Raw genomic sequence first — 22599 nt, 5'->3', positions numbered from 1 at the left:
CATCAGGGCCCCACACACACACACACACACACACACACACCAGTCAAGCCCCATCAGGGCCCCCCCACACACACACACACACACACACCAGTCAAGCCCCATCAGGGCCCCCCACACACACACACACACACACACACACACACCAGTCAAGCCCCATCAGGGCCCCCCCCCCCCCCCCACACACACACACACCAGTCAAGCCCCACACACACACACACACACACACACCAGTCAAGCCCCATCAGGGCCCCCCACACACACACACACACCAGTCAAGCCCCATCAGGGCCCCACACACACACACACACACCAGTCAAGCCCCATCAGGGCCCCACACACACACACCAGTCAAGCCCCATCAGGGCCCCACACACACACACACACACACACACACACACACACACACACACACACACACACACACCAGTCAAGCCCCATCAGGGCCCCACACACACCAGTCAAGCCCCATCAGGGCCCCACACACACACACACCAGTCAAGCCCCATCAGGGCCCCACACACACACACCAGTCAAGCCCCATCAGGGCCCCACACACACACACACACACACACACACACACACACACACACACACACACACACACACACACACCAGTCAAGCCCCATCAGGGCCCCACACACACCAGTCAAGCCCCATCAGGGCCCCACACACACACACACCAGTCAAGCCCCATCAGGGCCCCACACACACACACCAGTCAAGCCCCATCAGCGCCACACACACACACCAGTCAAGCCCCATCAGGGCCCCACACACACACACACACACCAGTCAAGCCCCATCAGGGCCCCACACACACACCAGTCAAGCCCCATCAGGGCCCCACACACACACACACCAGTCAAGCCCCATCAGGGCCCCACACACACACCAGTCAAGCCCCATCAGGGCCCCACACACACACCAGTCAAGCCCCATCAGGGCCCCCCACACACACACACACCAGTCAAGCCCCATCAGGGCCCCACACACACACCAGTCAAGCCCCATCAGGGCCCCACACACACCAGTCAAGCCCCATCAGGGCCCCACACACACCAGTCAAGCCCCATGGCCTAGGGGCATATCATGACAAGACCAAGAGGGACAAAACCGACAAGCCAATCACCAAAGAAGAGGAGGGAAAAAGGAGAGCGGAAAGGAAGAAAGAAAGGAAAAAAAGAAAAAAAAAAAAAAAAGGGGTGGGATGGGAGTAGTTCCCAAAGAACCCCTCTCAAAAAAACTCAATCTTGCTGCAGAGAAAAGCTTAGCAGACCGACCCTATGATGAGGGCACTTGGTTCCAAGACCCCTTTTCCCACTGGGGCGCTTTTCAGGTGCTTTAGTTAAAGAGGTATTTCTTGAAAACAAAATTATTTAACCACTTAACGACCTCCGCATGTACATATACGTCCACAGAATGGCACGTACAGGCAGATGGGCGTACCCGTACGTCCCTGCCCGGACGTGGGTCCGGGATCGGGACCCCCCCCCCGGTACATGCGGCGGTCGGAAATCGTCTGGGAGCGATCTGGGATGAGGGGGCGGCTATTCGTTTCTAGCCGCCCCCTCGCGATCGGTCCCCGGAGCTGAAGAACGGGGAGAGCCGTATGTAAACACGGCTTCCCTGTGCTTCACTGTGGCGGCTGCATCGAATGTGTCATCCCCTTTATAGGGTGACACAATCGATGACGTCAGACCTACAGCCACAACCCCCTACAGTTGTAAACACACACTAGGTGAACCCTAACTCCTTCAGCGCCCCCTGTGGTTAACTCCCAAACTGCAATTGTCATTTTCACAATAAACAATGCAATTTAAATGCATTTTTTGCTGTGAAAATGACAACAGTCACAAAAATGTGTCAAAATTGTCCGAAGTGTCCGCCATAATGTCGCAGTCACGAAAAAAAAAAAAAAAAAAAAAAAAAAATCGCTGATCGCCGCCATTAGTAGTAAAAAATTTTTTTTTTATAAAAATACAATAAAACTATCCCCTATTTTGTAAACACTATACATTTTGCGCAAACCAATCGATAAACGCTTATTCCGATTTTTTTTACCAAAAATATGTAGAAGAATACGTATGTATCGGCCTAAACTGAGGGATTTTTTTTTTTTATATATATTTTTGGGGGATATTTATTATAGAAAAAAGTAAAAAATATTGCATTTTTTTCCAAACTGTCGCTCTATTTTTGTTTATAGCGCAAAAAATAAAAACCGCAGAGGTGATCAAATACCACCAAAAGAAAGCTCTATTTGTGGGAAGAAAAGGACGCAAATTTTGTTACGGTACAACATTTCATGACCGCGCAATTACCAGTTAACCACTTAAGGACCGGACCAATACGCAGCTAAATGACCCAAGGGGTTTTTACAATTCGGCACTGCGTCGCTTTAACAGACAATTGCGCGGTCGTGCGACGTGGCTCCCAAACAAAATTGGCGGCCTTTTTTCCCCACAAATAGAGCTTTCTTTTGGTGGTATTTGATCACCTCTGCGGTTTTTATTTTTTGTGCTATAAACAAAAATAGAGCGACAATTTTGAAAAAAATTCTATATTTTTTACTTTTTGCTATAATAAATATCCCCCAAAAACTTTTATGAATTTTTTTTTTTTCCTCAGTTTAGGCCGATACGTATTCTTCTACATATTTTTGGTAAAAAAAAAAAATCGCAATAAGCGTTTATCGATTGGTTTTACGCAAAATTTATAGCGTTTACAAAATAGGGGATATTTTTTTTTGTTTTTTTTTTACTACTAATGGCGGCGATCAGCGATTTTTTTCGCGACTGCGACATTATGGCGGACACTTCGGACAATTTTGACACATTTTTGGGACCATTGTCATTTTCACAGCAAAAAATGCATTTAAATTGCACTGATTACTGTGAAAATGACAGTTGCAGTTTGGGAGTTAACCACAGGGGGCGCTGTAGGAGTTATGTTTCACCTAGTGTGTGTTTACAACTGTAGGGGGTGTGGCTGTAGGACTGACGTCATCGATCGAGTCTAACTATAAAAGGGATCACTCGATCGATGCAGCCGCAACAATGAAGCACGGGGAAGCCGTTTTTACATACTGCTCTCCCCGTTCTTCAGCTCCGGGGAGCGATCGCGAAGGAGCGGATATAAACGAATAGCCGCGCCGTCGTCCCGGATCGCTCCCCGCGGGAATCCGACCGCCGCATGTAGCGGGGGGGGGGGGGGTCCCGATCGGACCCCCGACCCACGTCTAGGCAGGGACGTACAGGTACGCCAATGTGCCTGTACGTGCCATTCTGCCGACGTATATCTACATGCGGCGGTCGGGAAGTGGTTAAAGCAGCGCAGTGCCAAATTGTAAAAACACCTCTGGGCATTTAGCTGCATATTGGTCCAGGGGCTTAAGTGGTTAATTGAAAACACCTTTAGCAGCATATTAATGTTATTACACGCCAAAAGAAAAAGTTTTCATTAAAATTTAAGCCAACAACAAAAGTAAACGTTTGTTACCGTAGGCGATCATCAGCGCAGGTGGTGAGGACACGATTGCCAGTGACGGGGGAGAAGTATGCAGACGACACACTTTTCGAGTGTCCAGGTAAGGAGATCACAGGGCGAAGCTTCTTACTGGAGATCTGTCTGATGTCATAAATACAGACATCTCTGCAAGGAGAGAGAAAAAACAAAAACACAAAAATTAAAGACTGTTGCGGTTTCCTCGTCTCTCATAAAGGCTCGCCCACTTTGTGGGTGAAGTGTGATAAAGATTTAAAAGGTAATTTTCCACAGATGTGGCCGAGCACTTTATCCGTCTCTAATGACGGCAGAATGGAAATCGCTGCACAGGGCACATCGCCAAATACTTCCGAAGCACATGAATGTGTTCCCTCCGCTGACTCCGCACTGCGAGCTTCTCTTACACAGGAGGTATTGATAGATCCGCCACTATTCCTATACCATGCAGGCTGCTCCGGTTAGGTCCCTTGCACACTGGGGCGTTTTTCATGCGGTACAGCGCTAAAAATAGCGCTGCTATACCGCATGAAAAATCATGCCCTGTAGTGTTCAATGTGAAAGCCCGAAGGCTTTCACATTGAAGCGGTGCGCTAGCAGGAGCGCTCCAAAAGTCCTGCTAGCCGCATCTTTACCGCGGTATAGGAGCGGTGTGTTCACCGCTCCTATACCGCGCCTTCCCATTAAAATCAATGGGAAAGCGCGGTAATACCGCGGTATTAACCCTTTTTCGGCCGCTAGCGGGGGGTTAAAACCTCACCGCTAGCGCCCGAATATCGCGGTAAATACGACGGTATAGCCGCGCTACAAATAGCGCGGCTATACTGTCACCGCGGCTGCACGCCTCAGTGTGAAAGCAGCCTTACTGCCAGACCATTTCCATGTATTTCACATCATGTATCAGAAACTCCATTGGCCAGATTCACGTACGGCGGCTCAAAGTTGTGCGGGTGTAGCGTATGCAATTTACCTTTACGCCGCCGCAAGTTATGAGAGAGGCAAGCGCTGTATTCACAAAACACTGGCGTCCTAAGTTACGGCGGCGTAGCGTAAATGTGCCGGCGTAAGCGCGCCTAATTCAAAATTGTGAAGAGGTGGTCGTGTTTTATGCAAATAAAGCATGACCCCACGTAAATGACGTTTTGAACGAACGGCTCATGCGCCGTCCGCGGCCGTATCCCAGTGCGCATGCTCCAAATCACGTCGCAAATAGTCAATGCTTTCGACGTGAAACGTAACCTACGCCCAGCCCTATTCTAAATCGACTTACGCAAATGAAGTGAGATTCGAAGGCGGTTTCCGACGTCCATACTTAACATTGGCTGCGCCATCTTTTAGGTGATTTATCTTTATGCCCCAAAAACGCCTTACGTAAACGGCGCATCTGTAATGCGACGGGCGAGCGTACGTTCGCGAATAGGCGTATCTCGCTGATTTAACATATTCTAGGCGTAAATCAGCGTACACGCCCCAGCGTAAATAGACAGCTAAGATACGACGGCGTAGGAAGACTTACGCCGCTCGTATCTTAGCAACATTTAAGCGTATCTCAGTTTGAGCATACGCTTAAAAATGTAGGACGGCGCGGATTCAGAGTTACGATGGCGTATCTACCGATACGCTGGCGTAACTATACCCGAATGTGGCTATATAAATCCCCAATTTACACAACCAGTTCTAAATAGAGCTCTGCATAAAGTGTCACTAAACCCACATCATATAAAACTATGAATAAATGGTGTATTCCATGCTGTTCATACTCCGTCACTATGAGATTCCTTTTCTGTATTCTGCAAAAATCCTGGCTGATCTCACTGCTCTCCATCTCCCCCTTCTGTCCATGTCCCCAATTCAGCTAGGGATTTTGCAGAGCAGTGTTGGCCGCTCTGCACATGCTCAGTTTTCAATGAGTTTCTAGGCTGAGCATTTCCTCCCCATCACATCTGAGCAGACCATGCGACTACAGAGTGACACACGTGGGGCGTATACACAGTGGTAAATGGCAGCCCACTCCCTCCCTCCTACAACACAATGGGGGGGGGGGGCGGGCGGGACATTACATGTAGATTGGTGGAGGCTTCACCAGCCTCTTATTCTAAGACACAGGCTGGAGAGGGATGTGACACAGCCTGGAACTGGCAGAGATCCGCTCACACCACATTCTTGCCAAAAAATAATAAAGATTTAATTTCAAATATATATTTGTAAATTTAAAACAAATTTATTGATATTACCGTATTTATCGGCGTATATGGCGCACTTTTTTGCCCTGAAAATCAGGGCAAAATCGTGGGTGCGCGGTATACGCCGATACCCGCTTTCCCACGCCGAGTTTGAATACTGCGCCGACATATACCGAGCGCAGTACACTCGTGTATAGTCGGGCAGTCTCGGCTCCTTCCGCGCTCACGTCCTGGACGTACAGGACGTCAGCGCGAGAGTTGCCGAGCCTGCCCGACAATACACGAGTGTACTGCGCTCTGTATATGTCGGCGCAGTATTCAAACTCGGCGCGGGAAACGAGCGGGGAGGACGCGAGGACGCCGCAGAAGGACGCCGGACCCGACGAAGAGGACACCCGAAGCCGCAGAAGGACGCCGGACACGACGAAGAGGACACCCGAAGCCGCAGACGGACGCCGGACCTGACGAGGCCGCCGATGGACGCCGCGCAAGACACCAAAACTGTAAGTACAAAAAAAAACTTTTTTTCCACAGGATTCGGGGCAACTTTAGGGGTGCGCGGTATACGCGGGAGCGCGTTATACCGCGATAAATACGGTATTTATTTTTACTCTATTTCAAAGGCTGATTTTTTTTTTGAACATGTAACCAGCGGCTACTAGACTAGCAGTACTAGAAGCTCCCCCCTGCTTAAAGGGGTTGTAAAGGAATTTTTTTTGTTCCCTAAATATCTTCCTTTCCCTTAGTGCAGTCCTCCTTCACTTACCTCATCCTTCCATTTTGCTTTTAAATGTCCTTATTTCTTCTGAGAAATCCTCACTTCCTGTTCTTCTGTCTGTAACTCCACACCGTAATGCAAGGTGTGGAGAAAGCCTCTTGAGGGGGGAGGGGGCGAGCAGGAGAGTCAGGACGCTCTCTACTTTGCAGATAGAGAAAGGAGCTGTGTGTTAGTGTGCACAGAGCAGCCCGAATCCTCCTCTTCTCAGGTCCTGTGCCGATGCTCCTGGCCCCTCACTTCTGCCAGGTGCTTCCCACAGCAAGCAACTTGCTCTGGGGGCACCCAAGCTGGCGCGCCCTGGCTCTGTGTGTCCATTCATACTCAGAGCTTTGGCTCGGCCCTGCCCCCTCAGTCTCCTGATTGGCTTTCTGGTTGTGATTCACAGTAGCAGGAGCCAATGGCTCCCGCCACTGCCAAAAGCCAATCAGAAGTGCAAGTCCCCTGGAGAGGCAAGGCTCCCATGGACATAGTTGGATCGAGAGGGGGCTCAGGTAAGTATTAGAGGGGGGGCTGCTGCTCACAGGTTTACCTTCATGCATAGAATGCGACCTTGCGCCTTTACAACCACTTTAACCACTTAAGGACCCCTTCATGCCGATATACGTCAGCAGAATGGCACGGCTGGGCACATCAACGTACCTGTACGTTGCCCTTTAAGCCCAGCCGTGGGGTCGCCGGCGCGTGCACGTGACCCGGTCCGAAGCTCCTTGAACCGCGGGACTCATGGACCCGATCGCCGCTGGAGTCCCGCGATCACTGTTACTTCAGCGCTGTGAATTCACAGAGGATTTAAATGTATTAGAAAATTGCAGCATGCAACAAAACCAGGGGGAAAAAAAAAACACGTGTGGTCCAACGCTTACCCAGCTCCTGCTACAACGCACAGCTCTCTCTGCAATGGATGAACACTGACAGTGCGGGGGCTCGATAAGTCTACAGGCGATCGTACTTCATAGGTTGTTCCAGGGGTTCTGCGGTCCATCAGTGACAGCGTGGAATCCCAGTGACTGACTATCAGGACAGAACCGTCAGCCGAATAGAAACCGAAGGAAGAGAAGCTTTCTTCCTCATCACGATAGATCTGTAGAGAAAAAAATAGGACAAGATTTATTTATTTAAAATGCTTATTGAGAGCGCAGTCATTACCAGCAGGCCTCGATGCGCTCAAATGTACCAGGAAACTGACAAGTCCATGGTCAAGGAGCGTTTAGATAATTATTTAAAATCTCCCTCTATAATAAAACCCCAATTCCAGCCTTTACATTGGATAACATGTAAAAAAAAAAAAAAAGTTCTAAAAAACATTACTTAAAAATCCCCATAGGCGACGCTTTAAAATATTTTGCAGGTTATCAGTTTAGAGTTACAGAGGAGGTCTAGGGCTAAAATTATTTCTCTCGCACCAACGATCACAGCAATACCTCACATGTGTGGTTTGAACGCAGTTTACACACACATAATAAAAAATTAAAGGGAAAGTGTAAAAATATTAAAAAAATTTTTTTTATATTTTTACACTTTCTCTTTAATTTTTTAATATTTCTGATCGCCTTCATTTGTATTACAAGAAAACACATGAAATACATCTCTTGGAATAGGGCAGGACAGGTCCTCTTTACAGAGAGATCTGGGGTCTATAAGTCCCTTATCTCTCTTCTACTATGTCGGAAAGCCGGAGCTAAAAAAAAAAAAAATGTCACTTGTAGTCTGCCGCTAATCTTCACTGGGCATGCGCGGGGAAGAAAGAAAACTAAGTGCCTTTTCTTCCCCAGCCAGTGCCTTGAATCGCTGCTCCCGTGCACAAGCGTGGGAGTGACGTCACGCCGGAGTCAGCAACCCGGAAGGAAGAAGAGGCAGGAGATGGACGCTTCCTGCAGTGGGGACAACGCTGGATTCTTTTCCAGGTAAGAATGGGCTAGTATGCGATGCATACTAGCTTATTATGGTTTTCATTTGCAGGCTGTACAGCAGATTAAAGAGGAAGTAAAACCCATCAGGGTTTACTTCCTCTTTAAGGGCGGATTGCTGCCGCTATTTTTAACGCTATAGTGCCTGCAATACGCTCCAGTGTGAAAGGGGTCCTAATGCCAGTCGTGATGAAGTTGCACCAAAAGTAGCGCAGGAACCTTTTTCCAAGTCGTACCGATTAGAACGGTTCCATTGCAATTAATGGGACGTGACTAGTCATGCGACTTTGAAAACTCTTGTGGCAAGTGTGAACCAGGGCTTATAGTAAAAACAAAAAAAATATTTATTAAAGCTTTATTAAAATGTAACAGAAAATGTAAAAAAAAAATAAAAAAATAAAACACTGACCTCATCAAAGACAGTGCGGGTGACATCACCACAGCGCACAGTGCCGTCATAGCTGAGCGACAGCAAACAAGCCGGATTCCATGGACAGAAAGAAAGGCAACCAACGTTACGTGAATGGAGTTCAAACACATAAATTTCCTTTCCATCCGAATTGTCATCCTACAAAAAAACAAAAAGAATAAGATGAACACGGGTGCCTATTAACGGATCTGTAATTTTATCAAGGCTAGTCAAGGCTACCATCCCCCATAAAATCTGTCCGGCAAACCTGATCTATATGCCTGGCCATACAAGCCTCGTACAGCCCACTGAAGTCTGTGCCGGTTTGTGCAAATCTGGGAATGCCGAGTACAACGGCTCATCAAATATCAGGGAGATGAAGCCCGGATTCGGATCGTTCCTCGGATCAGAGTCACGGATCGGATCATTTTTCGAATCAGCAAAAAAAAAAAAACAAAAAAAAAAACTCCCCCACTGTAATATCCACATCTCCCCACTGTAGTGGCATCACTAGGGTTGGTGTCACCCAGTGCAAAAAAAAATTGTGTCACCCCCCCAAATATAGTACCCCCTCAGTACAGACCCCCCTCCCTCAGTACAGACACCCCCATCGGTACAGACACCCCCACCTCAGTTACAGACACCCCCACCTCAGTTACAGACACCCCAGTAGTACACCCCCCCTCAGTACAGACACCCCCCCCCCAGTACAAACACTCCCCAGTAGTACAGACAGTACCCCCCCCTCAGTGCAGACACCCCCCAGTAGCACAGACAGTAACCCCCTCAGTGAAGACACCCCCCAGTAGTACTGACAGTACCCCCCTCAGTACAGACACCCCCCTCAGTACAAACACTCCCCAGTAGTACAGACAGTAACCCCCTCAGTGCAGACACCCCCCAGTAGTACTGACAGTACCCCCCTCAGTACAAACACTCCCCAGTAGTACAGACAGTAACCCCCTCAGTGAAGACACCCCCCAGTAGTACAGACAGAAACACCCCCCCCCCCCTCAGTGCAGACTCCTCATCAGTACAACTCCCAGTCCCCCTTACAGACCTCAGACAGCGGTGTCTCTCCCTCGAGCACGGGCTCCTCCTCCTTTGTGGGTGTAAACAGAGAGGAGGGGCCGCCGCCGGGTGTACCAAGATGGCCGCGGCTATGCTATGGCCGCGGCGGCAATCCGCGGATCAAATAGTGTGCCGATCCGAAGGGGGTGATCCGTTGCACCACTACCGATCAGCTGTAACATTATGACCACTCGACAGGCAATATGAACATTGATCATCGTGTTACAATGGTATTTGAAAGTAGGTGGGATATATTAGGCAGCAAGTGAACATGTTGTCAATAAAGTTGATGCGTTGAAAGCAGAAAAATAAATAAATAAGTTGCAGTATGAGCTGAAGCACTGAGAAGTGCTGGCTGCGCTGCCCCTCAGGAAGTGATTTGCTGGCTTTTGCTGCGCTATTTCAGGCACTAGAGGCCAATACGTTTCCAAGATGGCCGCCGTCTAAAAAAAGGTAAAAAACACCATGCGGACTACAAGAAAATGGCCGCCGAACTATGTAAACCGCGTCCGCGGCAAAATGCCCGCCATACGCAGTTTAAAAAAAACACAGTGACACAGCAAAAAACACGGCCAGCACATACAGCAACTCCCCAAACGCAAAAAACCATAGCACCTCACAGCACACGGTCCCCGGTAGCGATGGAACCCCAGGAGGCCCCCCCCCCTTACAGCCGCCACCCAGCATGGGGAAGGAGGGGGAGGAAAGCAGGGCGGACCCTCATTCGACCTCCCCAGGGAAGCACCAGCCATACCACCTTGCCAGGGCAAGGGGCCTACTTACCCGTCCTGCGACCACCGGGTGGAGGCATTCCGGACAGAACCAACGTCCGCTAAACGGCATGGCTGTCGGCCAGACACACTGTGACAAGGCCATAAAGACCGGTCATATGTGTGCCCTGGAACCGTAGTTCCCCGGCCACCCCTGGAGCAACAGGGCATGTCGTGGACGACCCAGAGCTGAGCTGAGGGCCGGCACACGCTCGAAGGCCGAACATGGGGGGACTACAAGAGTCAAGACCCAGTCGGCAGTTTATAGTAGAATCTCAGGATTCAAAAATGCAGGAACAAAACAAAACAAAAGCGAAAATAAATATATATTAAAAAAAAAAAAAAAAATCCAGAGTACATGGACTCCAGAAGGCCATGTCTCTCCTGACATTAGGCAGAAAAAAACTGGAGCTGCTGAGGCAGAGTTTGGGTAATACCCAGGGGACCACGCCCCCTGGGAGGAGCTGTACTGAGGAAAGTGTTTTAACACTTAAAGTGCTGTTTTCTGCCTAATCTCTCCTGGACGGAAGAGGATATAATACCCTAAGGTCAAAGGCTGCTGTGTCTGTCCATGAACGAAAGAGAAAATGGCCTGGTCATGAAGGTGGGGCAAACCTTCCTAAAGGGCAAGTGGTTAAAAAGGTATAAAGCCTGGGCAAGTGTGTGTATTGGAGATATACTGCCTATGGTTTTTTAATTTCCCCCAAATTTTGCCTTGACATACATTTTAACCACAGACATTTACTGTGGGCGAGCGTCTCGGCACGGGCAGGCTGGATCACGTACGCGCACTTCATCCAGCCTGTTCCGTGTTAGGGGCGCACAGCACGCCGCTCTGATTGCGGCTGCCGGGGGTTCATGTGATCACATTGTCAAAAAAAATTATTAATAAAATTCCCATTCATAACAACTGTGTTTCCTATGCTGTGATTGGCCCACAGCTATCATATGGTACCTGGGCCAAGCACAGCTCCCTGTACCATGTGATTAGCTGTAGCCAATCACAGATCACTAGTAATCCTGGCACCCATTCTTGACAGGTCAAAAAACATTGCTATTACAATGATCATCACTGTACAGCAGACCATTTAAATGAAAAGGCCCCTGTGCCCGAGCAAATACAGCCATGGGAAGACCGCATGGACGTGAACCAGGGCTTAGCGGTGATCATAACTTTTCTCCAAATAGTTCAAATTCTTCTGGACGCCATTAAAACATCAGGAAAGGGCCACAGATAACATAAGAGTCCATCACTTACCACAAGGGTTGACACATTTGTTTGGAATCTAGGAGCCAGCTAAAAAAGTTAGGAGCCAGAAAACGCGCCCCGTCCCGACGAGCTTGCGCGCAGAAGCGAACACATACGCGAGCAGCGACCGCATATGTAAACGTGTTCAAACCACACATGTGAGGTATCGCCGCGATTGGTAGAGCGAGAGCAATAATTCTAGCCCTAGACCTCCTCTGTAACTCAAAACATGCAACCTGTAGAATTTTTTAAACGTCGCCTATGGAGATTTTAAAGGGTAAAAATTTGTCGGCATTCCACGAGCGGACGCAATTTTGAAGTGTGACATGTTGGGTATGAATTTACTCGGCGTAACATTATCTTTCATAGTATTAAAAAAATGGGGATTACTTTACTGTTGTCTTATTTTTTCATTTAAAAAAGTGTAATTTTCCCCCAAAAAAGTGCGATTGCAAGACCGCTGCGCAAATACGGCGTGACAGAAAGTATTGCAACGATCGCCATTTTATTCTCTAGGGTGTTAAAAAATATATATAATGTTTGGGGGTTCTAATTAGAGGGAAGAAGATGGCAGTGAAAATAGTGAAAAATTACATTAGAATTGCTGTTTAACTTGTAATGCTTAACTTGTAATACCAACGGCCACCACCAGATGGCGCCAGCCATTTTATTTTTTTTGCCCCCCTTCCAAGCCAAGTCACCAGGACCCCATTTCTAGTCGCCATGGCGACCTGGCGCCCGGGATTTGTCGATCCCTGACTTACCACATTCCAGAGTCCAACATTCCCGTACTTATCTCCGGCTGCCACAAGTGTCCGCCTTTCAGAGGGATGGATGGCTACAGACAAAATTCGTCCAGGAACAACTTTGGCAACGTCCCCGGCTCGCAGTTTCATTTTTTTCAGACTTTTTTCATAGCTGACAAGTGACATGAAACAGAAAATTGTTACACAGATGTGTGAAAGGAACTCAAAATAGAGGTGAACCTTAACTTCTTGAGAGCCGGGCCATTGTCAATTCACGGCCACAAGGTGGCTCTTTAGGTCCGGGAGGACGTCTATTGACGTCCTCGGTTCCTCCGGCCACTGGGGGCGCGTGAGCGGCGGCACGCACGTGACCGCCGCGTCACTGAGGTACCGATGCGCATGCCTGGCGGCTGCGTTGTCGGCCAGGTTCCCGCAAATCGGCCGTTACACAGCCAAGGACGTTGATCTGTGTGTGTAAACAGAGATCCACGTCCTGTCAGGGAGAGGAGATGGATGCTGTGTCCCTTATACATAGGGACACAGATCGGTCACCTCCCCCCACAGTAAGAATCACTCCTAGGGAACACATTTCACCCCTTCCTCGCCCCCTAGTGGTAACCCATTCCCTACCAGTCACATTTATACAGTAATCAGTGCATATTTATAGCACTGTTCGCTGTATAAATGTGAATGGTCCCAAAAATGTGTCAAATGTGTCCGCCGTAATATTGCAGTCCTGACAAAAATCGCAGATAACCGCCATTACTAGTAACAAAAATAAAATAAATAATATAAAAAATAAAATAAAAAATAATGTCATAATACTACCCCCTATTTTGTAGGCACTATAACTTTTGCGCAAGCCAATCTAGTGATTGGCTTATTGCGCTTTTTGTTTACCAAAAGTATGTAGAAGAATACGAATCGGCCTAAACTGAGGAAAAAAAATAAATAAATAAAAATCGGATATTTATTATAGCAAAAAAAGTTTAAAAAAAATATTGCTTTTTTTCAAAATTGTCGCTCTATTTTTGTTTATAGCGCAAAAAAAACAAAAAAAAAAAAACGCAGAGGTGATCAAATACCACCAAAAGAAAGCTCGATTTGTGAAAAAAAAAAAAAAAAAAAAAAGAAGACGTAAATCTTGTTTGGGAGCCACGTCGCACAACCGCGCAATTTTTATTCAAAGCGTGACAGTGCCAAAAGCTGAAATTTCGCCTGGGCAGGAAGGGGGTATATGTGCCCAGTAAGCAAGTGGTTAAATGAATCCAAATTTAGAGGTTGATTTACTAAAACCGGAGAGTGCAAAATCTGGTGCAGCTGTGCATGAGAGCCAATCTTCTTCTAACTTTAAAATTGTTTAAATTAGGCTGACAATAAAACCTGGAAGCCGACTTTTCTGCAGAGCTGCACCAGATTTTGCCCTCTCCAGTTTTAGTAAATTAACCCCTTAGGCTGGGTTCACACTGGTGCGATCACCGACATCGCACTGCACGCCTTCACACCAATGCGATACGATTCCTAAACCATTTCATTGTTTGCACCGGCCATCCGATTTGGGGGGGGGGGGGTGTCATTAACCACTTGCCAACCAGCCGACGGCAGGTCGGCACGTTCCTGCAAATCTCCGTAGCTGTACGTCGGCTCCTTTAAGAGCCATAGCAGGCGTGGGCCCGCTGCACGGCGAGGGACGTGATGCGGGCGTGATGCACAATCGCGGGCGCGAGAGCCAGAATAGGGATTCTGTCAGTAGAGAAGGGACAGATTGTGTGTTCCTACGAAGTAGTACAAGTCACCCCCCCCCCCCACACACAGTTAGAAACACCTAGCAGGGAACACCGTTAACCCCTTGATCGCCTCCTAGTGTTAACCCCTTCCCTGCCAGTGACATTTATACAGTAATCAGTGGATTTATATAGCACTGCTAATAGCTGTATAAATGTCAATGGTCCCAAAAATGTGTCAAAAGTGTCCGCCGCCGCAATGTCGCAGACCCACAAAATAAAAAGCCAAAAGACCGAAGTTAATCCTTTTGATCTTTAACCACTTCCCTACCGGCCCATAGTAAAATGACGTCCACAAAGAACTTCTGCCGTTCAGAGTGGACGTCATATGACGTCCTGGGCTTTCCGGGTGGATATCTGAATGATGCCTGCAGCTAAGAGGCATCATTCAGATATCCTTCTAAACTGCCGGCGATTCTGCACAACGTAAGAACGATCATAGCGGCGGTTCCGCCGCTAGATCGTTCTTACAGGCGGCGGGAGGGGACATCCCCCCCCTCCCGCCGCCATCCGGTGCTTCTCCGGGCTCTCCCGTGCCATCGGGGGACCGGAGAACGAATCGTCCGGCGCTCGCAGGAAGCATAGAGATGACTGGTGACCAGATGGTCACCAGTCATCTCTATGACCGTCGGAGGACCCGGGCGCGATGTGATGACGTCACGCCCGGGTCCCGTAAGTAAACAAAGCCGCGATTGCGGCTGCTAAGCAACCACAAGCATGAGATCGGTGAATTTTTTTTCACCGATTTCATGCTTTCCAGCCTGGAGGAGAGATGTGAGGTCTTATTGACCCCGCATCTCTCCATAAAGAGTACCTGTCACACACATTCCTATTACAAGGGATGTTTACATTCCTTGTAATAGGAATAAAAGTGATAAAAAAAAAAAAAAAATTAAAAAAAAAAGTGTAAAAAAGAAATAAATATATATATAAAAAAAAAAAGAAATAACAATTTATTTTTTTAACGCCCCTGTCCCCGGTAGCTTGCGCGCAGAAGCGAACGCACACGCAAGTCCCGCCGACATATGTAAACGCCGTTTAAACCACATATGTGAGGTATCGCCGCGTGCGTTAGAGTGCCAGCAACAATTCTAGCACTAGATCTCCTCTGTAAATCTAAACTGGTAACCTGTAAAAAAATTCAAATCGTTGCCTATGGAGATTTTTAAGTACCGAAGTTTGGCGCCATTCCATGAGTGTGCGCAATTTTAAAGCGTGACATGTTAGGTATCTATTTACTCGGTGTAACATCATATTTCATATTTTACAAAAAAATTGGGCTAACTTTACTGTTTTTAAATTTTTTTAATTCATGAAACAATTTTTTTCCCAAAAAAAGGCGTTTGAAAAATTATTGCGCAAATACCGTGCAAGATAAAAGGTTTCAATGACCGTCGTTTTATTCCCTAGGGTGTCTGCTAAAAAAAACATATATAATGTTTGGGGGTTCTGCGTAATTTTCTAGCAAAAAAATTATGATTTGTACATGTAGGAGAGAAGTGCCAGAATAGGCCCGGTATGGATGGGTGTATAACTGCCCGGTATGGAAGAGGTTAAATGAACAGAAAGATACAATGTTTCTTTTTTTTAGATCTCTGTCTTTCAGAGCTGAGCAATGTTGTTGACAAACATTGCCAGCTGCTTTTTGTTTTTTTGACAGCTGTGAGGAGGGAACGGCTCTGCACTTGTTACAAGAGTCGTGGAAATGCTGGATTAAGATCATGAGGGGGGGGATCAATATCGCATTTTTAACAAATAATCGTGCAGTACCTATACATTTTTAAAAGGAACTGTTCAGACACAGCCTGTTGATGAGATGTTCAACCCGTGCTTACCTCTTTAGGTCTTTCACAGTCTTATTTGTTGGGGTTTTAATAGTCTCCTGTATCAAGAAAGAAAAAAGAAAAAAAAAAAAGAAAATAATGAAAAACAGTTACTTAATACCGGGCACTTTCACCCCCTTCCTTCCAAGGCCAATTTTCAGCGCTGTCACACTTTGAAAGACAATTGCACAATGCAGTGCAATGAGAGAAATAGAAAGAAAAAGAGAGAAAGAGAGAAAAAGAGAAAAAGAGAAAAAGAAAAAAAAAAAAAGAGAAAGATTATTAATTTTTTAAACATTTTATTTTTTAATTTTTTTTATTTTTTATTACACACATACTGGGCCAGATTCACAAAGAGATACAACGGTGTATCTCCTGATACACCGTCGTATCTCTGATTTTCGTCGGTCGTATCTATGCGACTGACTGCATTTCGCTTTATTTACGCGACGATTATGCAAATGAGGAGATACGCCGATTCCGAAACGAACGACCGCCCGGCGCTTTTTTTTTACGTCGTTTGCGCTCGGCTTTTTCCGGCGTATAGTTACCCCTGCTTCTATGAGGCGCAGCCAATGTATGTATGGCCGTCGTTCCCGCGTCAAATTTTGAAATTTTGCGTACGTCGTTTCTCCAACGCGCTGGAAGCAAGTTACGCTCACGCCGAAACCAATGACGTCCTAGCGACGTCATTGGGAGCATTGCACGCCGGGAAAATTTGCGGACGGCGCATGCGCATTTAAATCGGCGCGGGGTTGCGCCTGATTTAAATATTACAGTCCCCCTAGCCGCGGAATTTGAATTCCGCCGGGGGATTTACGATCCGTCGCCGCAAGTTTTGAGGTAAGTGTTTTGTGAATTACCTACTTGCCTCAAAAACTTGCGGCAGCGGATCTTAAATCGCATAGGTTACGCGGATCTAAAGATCCACTGACTTATGTGAATCTGGCCCACTGTGTCACGAGTGCAGTACAGCAGCATCATATATCAGGTGTGGTGGTGATCAGGGACAATGACTGGTGACAATATGGAAATAAAGTTAAAAAACACACTGACCACAGCAATACAGCGTTCAGTACAATGATCGTTTTTTTTTATTTATTTTTTCTTTTAATACACATTATGGTAGCTTATACCATAGAATTTCACTGGTATAAGCAACCATTTTTGTGGGAATAAAACCGATTCATTCAATTTGCACTATTGCTATTAGCTTTGCTTGGGCACAGCTAACCACATAGTATAGATGGGCTGTGATTGGCCCTGTCTGTACCATGCGATCACTGTGACCAATCGCAGCTAGCAAAACAATTGTACACGATGAATGGCATGAAAAATAAAAAAAAGCCATCCATTGTTTACAACTGTCATGTGATCTGCTGTGATTGGTCACAGTGATCACATGGTATCGGCAGTGGGCCGGTATAGTGATCAAATTATCAACAGCGTCTGGTGGACACAGTCAGTGACAGTTTGCACCCACACGATTGCAAAATGACAGCCTGGTGGGACTTTCTTTGTTCCGGGTGGACATCACATGGTTAAACCAGTCAACATTTAAAAAAAAAAAAGAAGAAAAAGGGAGGAGGAAAAAGATAAGCAAAATAAAACTTCCTAATATCAGACCTGGCTGATTGAAGTCCACATTCTCATGAATTGGTCCATCGCCTTATCGTCATCCTGTTTGTTCAATGGAATCATCTCTATGGGACCTGGAGGTTTCATATGCCGCACCTTATATAACAAACACACAGGAACTTGTAAAATACACACAAGATGAAAAATGCATATTTAAAACATATACAACCTTCCCACACATTGGCAATCTTATTGGACACAGAGTGACTATTCGAATGATAAAAATCCCCAGTCAAGTACACACTTCAGAGCAGTGATGGTGAACCTTGGCACCCAAGATACTTGGGAACTACATTTCCCATGATGCTCTACAACACTGCAGGGTGCCTGAGCATCATGGGAAATTAAGTTCTAAAACATCTGTGGTGCCAAGGTCCGCCATCACTGCTCTAGGGGATATGCTTTGTTCATATGGGAGGTTTACAACCACTTTAACCCCCTTCAATACTGGACACTGTCGCCACCTTCCCAGGGCTCTCACACTTTAAATGACAATTGTGCGGTCATGCTACCCTGTACTAGGGGTGCGCACAGGGGTGGACTGACAACTCATGGGGCCCCCGGGCAATAGAAGATTATGGGGCCCCCGGGCTTACAGGTGGCCACCACGCCAGGAGGCAGTGCAAAGGCAGGGCAGCTAAAAACTCAGGATTTTCACATCAAAAGCATGTTGGTTTCGGACATATAAGGGACAGATGTAAGTAAAAAAAAAAAAAAAATGATTTTTACATACATCCCTGGTTTTATTGAGCCTAGCAACCCTGATGGGCCCCCTAGTGGCATGGGGCACTCGGGCAGTCCCCGAGAGTCCCAATGGCCAGTCCGCCCCTGGGTGGATCTTCACTGGTCTCATGATTCGATTACGATTATCTGGTAAGCGATTCGATTCCGCAAAGCATCACAATTACCAACGAGCTCCCACTTCCGCTTGGGCCGCCTAGGTGTCCCTTCCTCCCTGCCATCTTCTGGGACACATCACATATCCCAGAAAACTGCCCAGCTATGCAGGACAGCGCAGCGAGACTGTCACAGCCGGATGCCTACAGTAGTATTGCCAGCGCCGTGGACAGGCAGGGAAGAGAATAGAGGGTTCGGATAGTCACGTCGCTGGATTGTGGGACAGGGGAGTGTCTTTCTGCGCACACTTGTGGAATGGCGACAAACTACGGTACCTAAATATCCCCATAAGCGACGCTTTAAAAAAAAAAATCCCTCCTTTGCACTTCAAAGTATTCAGATCGGCGAAAACGGCGATTCTGAATACTGCAATTTTCTTTTTAAACTGGCGCCATTGGCAGCCGAGTAAAGCGGAAGCGATGTTGTGACGTCGCTTCCGTGTTTACATTCAGACTGGAACGAAGCCAACGCTTCGTTCCAATCTGTCTCTAGCCGCTGGAAGTAGCGGCTCGCTGATCGGGTCTCCCGGTGGCTCCTCCAGGATAACAACCGAGCAGCTTTTAGCCGCATCGGCTGTTATTACTGGAACCCCCCGACGAGGCGCCACCCATGGGCTGCACTGATAATCAGGGAAATCTAACATTTTAGAAAAGTCACCAGAACAAGAAGTGAAGGAAAATCTGTTCTGGTGTCAACAAGGGTAATTCTTCACGTACAGGCACATTGGCGTACCTGTACGTCCCTGCCTAGACGTGGGTCGGGACCCCCCCCCCCCCTACATGCGGCGGTCGGAAACCCGCGGGAAGCGATCCGGGACGAGGGCGCGGCTATTAGTTTCCCCGTGCTTCACTGTGGCGGCTGCATCGATCGAGTGATCCCTTTTATAGGGAGACTCGATCGATGACGTCAGACCTACAGCCACACCCCCCTAAAGTTGTAAACACACACTAGGTGAACCCTAACTCCTACAGCGCCCCCTGTGGTTAACTCCCAAACTGCAACTGTCATTTTCACAATAAACAATGCAATTTAAATGCATTTTTTGCTGTGAAAATGACAATGGTCCCAAAAATGTGTCAAAATTGTCCGAAGTGTCCGCCATAATGTCGCAGTCACGAAAAAAAAAAAATCGCTGATCGCCGCCATTAGTAGTAAAAAAAATAAAATAATAATAATAAAACTATCCCCTATTTTGTAAACGCTATAAATTTTGCGCAAACCAATCGATAAACGCTTATTGCGATTTTTTTTACCAAAAATAGGTAGAAGAATACGTATCGGCCTAAACTGAGGAAAAAAAAAAATTATATATATATATATATATATATATATGTTTTTGGGGGATATTTATTATAGCAAAAAGTAAAAAATATTGCATTTTTTTCAAAATTGTCGCTCTATTTTTGTTTATAGCGCAAAAAATAAAAACCGCAGAGGTGATCAAATACCACCAAAAGAAAGCTCTATTTGTGGGGAAAAAAGGACGCCAATTTTGTTTGGGAGCCACGTCGCACGACCGCGCAATTGTCTGTTAAAGCGACGCAGTGCCGAATTGTAAAAACCCCTTGGGTCATTTAGCAGCATATTGGTCCGGTCCTTAAAGCGGTTGTAAACCGCATAAACTTTTTTTTTTTTCCCCCAAACCTGCAATGCAAAAGGCATAATAGGCTAGTATGCACCGCATACTAGCCTATTATGAAATACTTACCTCGGAACGAGGTGTGTACCCCTTACCTGGTCCACGCCGAGCAGGATGTCATCTTGCTCCGGCGTGTCTTCCGGGTATCGCCGCTCCAGCGCTGTGATTGGCTGGAGCGGCGATGACGTCACTCCCGCGCGTGCGCGCGGGAGATTTAAAATCGGCAGGGTCCGGCGATGCCGGTCCTTCAGCCGTGGATTCCCCCCTGCGCATGCGCCGCCCGCATTGCGGGGGTAATATCTCCTAAACCGTGCAGGTTTAGGAGATATTATCCTTACCTACAGGTAAGCCATGTTGTAGGCTTACCTGTAGGTAAAAGTCCAAATAGTGGGTTTACAACCACTTTAAGTGGTTAAAAACAAATGCTCTAGCAAAGCGCAGTGACGTACAAGGCGTGCGACGGCACTATAAAAGGTGAAGTTCCATGCGGATGGCGCCACCCTTTGGGCCGCTTTCGTGTTAGTAAAAGAAGATTTGCGCCTTTCTGTCTGTTACAGCGTGATGAACGTGCTTACTCCATTACGAACGGTAGTTTTACCAGAACGAGCGCTCCCGTCTCATAACTTGCTCTTGAGCATGCGCGGGTTTAAAACGTCGTTTTAGCCCACACACACGATCATTTTTTAAAACCCGTAAAACGACATTGTTTAAAACGTCGTTAAAAAATGCAGCATGTTCGAAAAAAAAAATGTTGTCGTTTTTCAGAACCCGAAAAATGATGCGAAGCCCACACACCATCATTTTAAATGACATTTTATGCCGAAAAATGATCGTGTGTACGCGGCATTACTGTCACTTCATGTTGCGTCTCTGGGACAGGAAGGAAGTGAACAACAAGCCAGACACCAATAGTTTGACAGGCTTTGACCCTTCCCTTCCCAAACCAATAGAAGTTTTTTTTTTTTGCAACTGCATCTACTGTACATACTAATTGCCAAAGTTTTTAAGCCTCTTACATTCTCTTCCACAGCCGGGGATTCCTCTTCCAGTTTAACTTCAGAAGGAGTTCCATTCTGCAGCCGCATGGAACGGCGAACAACTGTATTCCCCTTCTCTCTAAAATAAAAAAGAACCCGGGAAAAAATAAAAATAAATAAATAAATATAGAAAAAAAACTATATTAAAAGGTCTATAAAATGTAACATACAAAATGTTACACTCATCATATGAAGAGCAAAATAGTAAATTTCTCTTACAGTGCACAACTTCTAACTGGTTCCCACCCAGGACAATTCTTACATTCCTCTCCTAAAATTATCATTTTTATTTTTTTTTGCTAAAAATTACTAATACAGAACCCCCAAACATTATACTCTTTTTAGCAGAGACCCTAGAGAATAAAAAAAAGGTGGATGTTTTGCAATTTTTTTTTATTTTTTTTATGACAGGTGGTATTTGCGCAGTAATTTTTAAAAACGCAATTATTTTGGGGGGAAAAAACACACACACACACACACACACACACACTATAACCTGATTTTTTGGTAAAAAAAAAAAAAAAAAGATATAACTAGTAAATAGATACTATACTTAAAGCGGGGGTTCACCCTAAAAAAAACATTTTTTTTTTCTAGCATGCCATCAAGCATACTAGCGCGATCTACAGTACACCCTTCTTTTTTTTTTTTTGCGCCGTACTCAGTTTACTGCCGTAGAGAAGTTTCAGACTCCCCGCGGGGAATGGGCGTTCCTATGCAGAGGGAAGATGATTGACGGCCGGCTATGGCGCGTCCCGCTTCCCGAAGATAGCCGAAATAGGACTTGCCTCTTCACGGCGCCTGCGCTCCAATGTCTGTGCGCAGGCGCCGTATAGCGCCATGAAGAGACAAGTCCTATTTCGGCTATCTTAGGGAAGCGGAATCATCTTCCCTCTGCATAGGAACGCCCATTCCCCGCGGGGAGTCTGAAACTTCTCTACGGCAGTAAACTGAGTACGGCGCAAAAAAAAAAAAAGGTGTACTGTAGATCGCGCTAGTATGCTTGATGGCATGCTAGAAACTTGTTTTTAGGGTGAAACACCGCTTTAACAGGTCACACTTTAAAAATTGCACACCTTGTTTTTACAGGTTACCTTTTTAGAGTTTCAAAAGGAGGTCTAGAGCTAGAATTATTGCTCTCGCTCCAACGTTTGCACCGATACCTCA

The 22599-nt window shown here is 46.6% G+C and overlaps 1 protein-coding gene across 1 annotated transcript in view; it reads right to left on the bottom strand.

Annotated features, from left to right (window-relative positions):
* Nucleotides 1-22599, bottom strand: part of WDR76 (WD repeat domain 76) — a 51921-nt gene that overhangs the window by 9399 nt on the left and 19923 nt on the right. The window contains exons 8-14 of the mRNA XM_040341480.1: nt 21412-21570; nt 17848-17955; nt 16234-16280; nt 12633-12786; nt 8779-8937; nt 7326-7543; nt 3499-3651 (exon numbers count right to left, since the gene is read on the bottom strand). Of these exons, the coding sequence (XP_040197414.1) occupies nt 3499-3651; nt 7326-7543; nt 8779-8937; nt 12633-12786; nt 16234-16280; nt 17848-17955; nt 21412-21570 (998 nt within the window). The remainder of the gene's footprint in view (nt 1-3498; nt 3652-7325; nt 7544-8778; nt 8938-12632; nt 12787-16233; nt 16281-17847; nt 17956-21411; nt 21571-22599) is intronic.

This window comes from Rana temporaria, chromosome 3, assembly GCF_905171775.1.
Source record: "Rana temporaria chromosome 3, aRanTem1.1, whole genome shotgun sequence".
NCBI classification, from domain to species: domain Eukaryota; kingdom Metazoa; phylum Chordata; class Amphibia; order Anura; family Ranidae; genus Rana; species Rana temporaria.
Note: the sequence above shows the minus strand (reverse complement) of the source record. Positions and strands in the feature narration are given on the sequence as shown.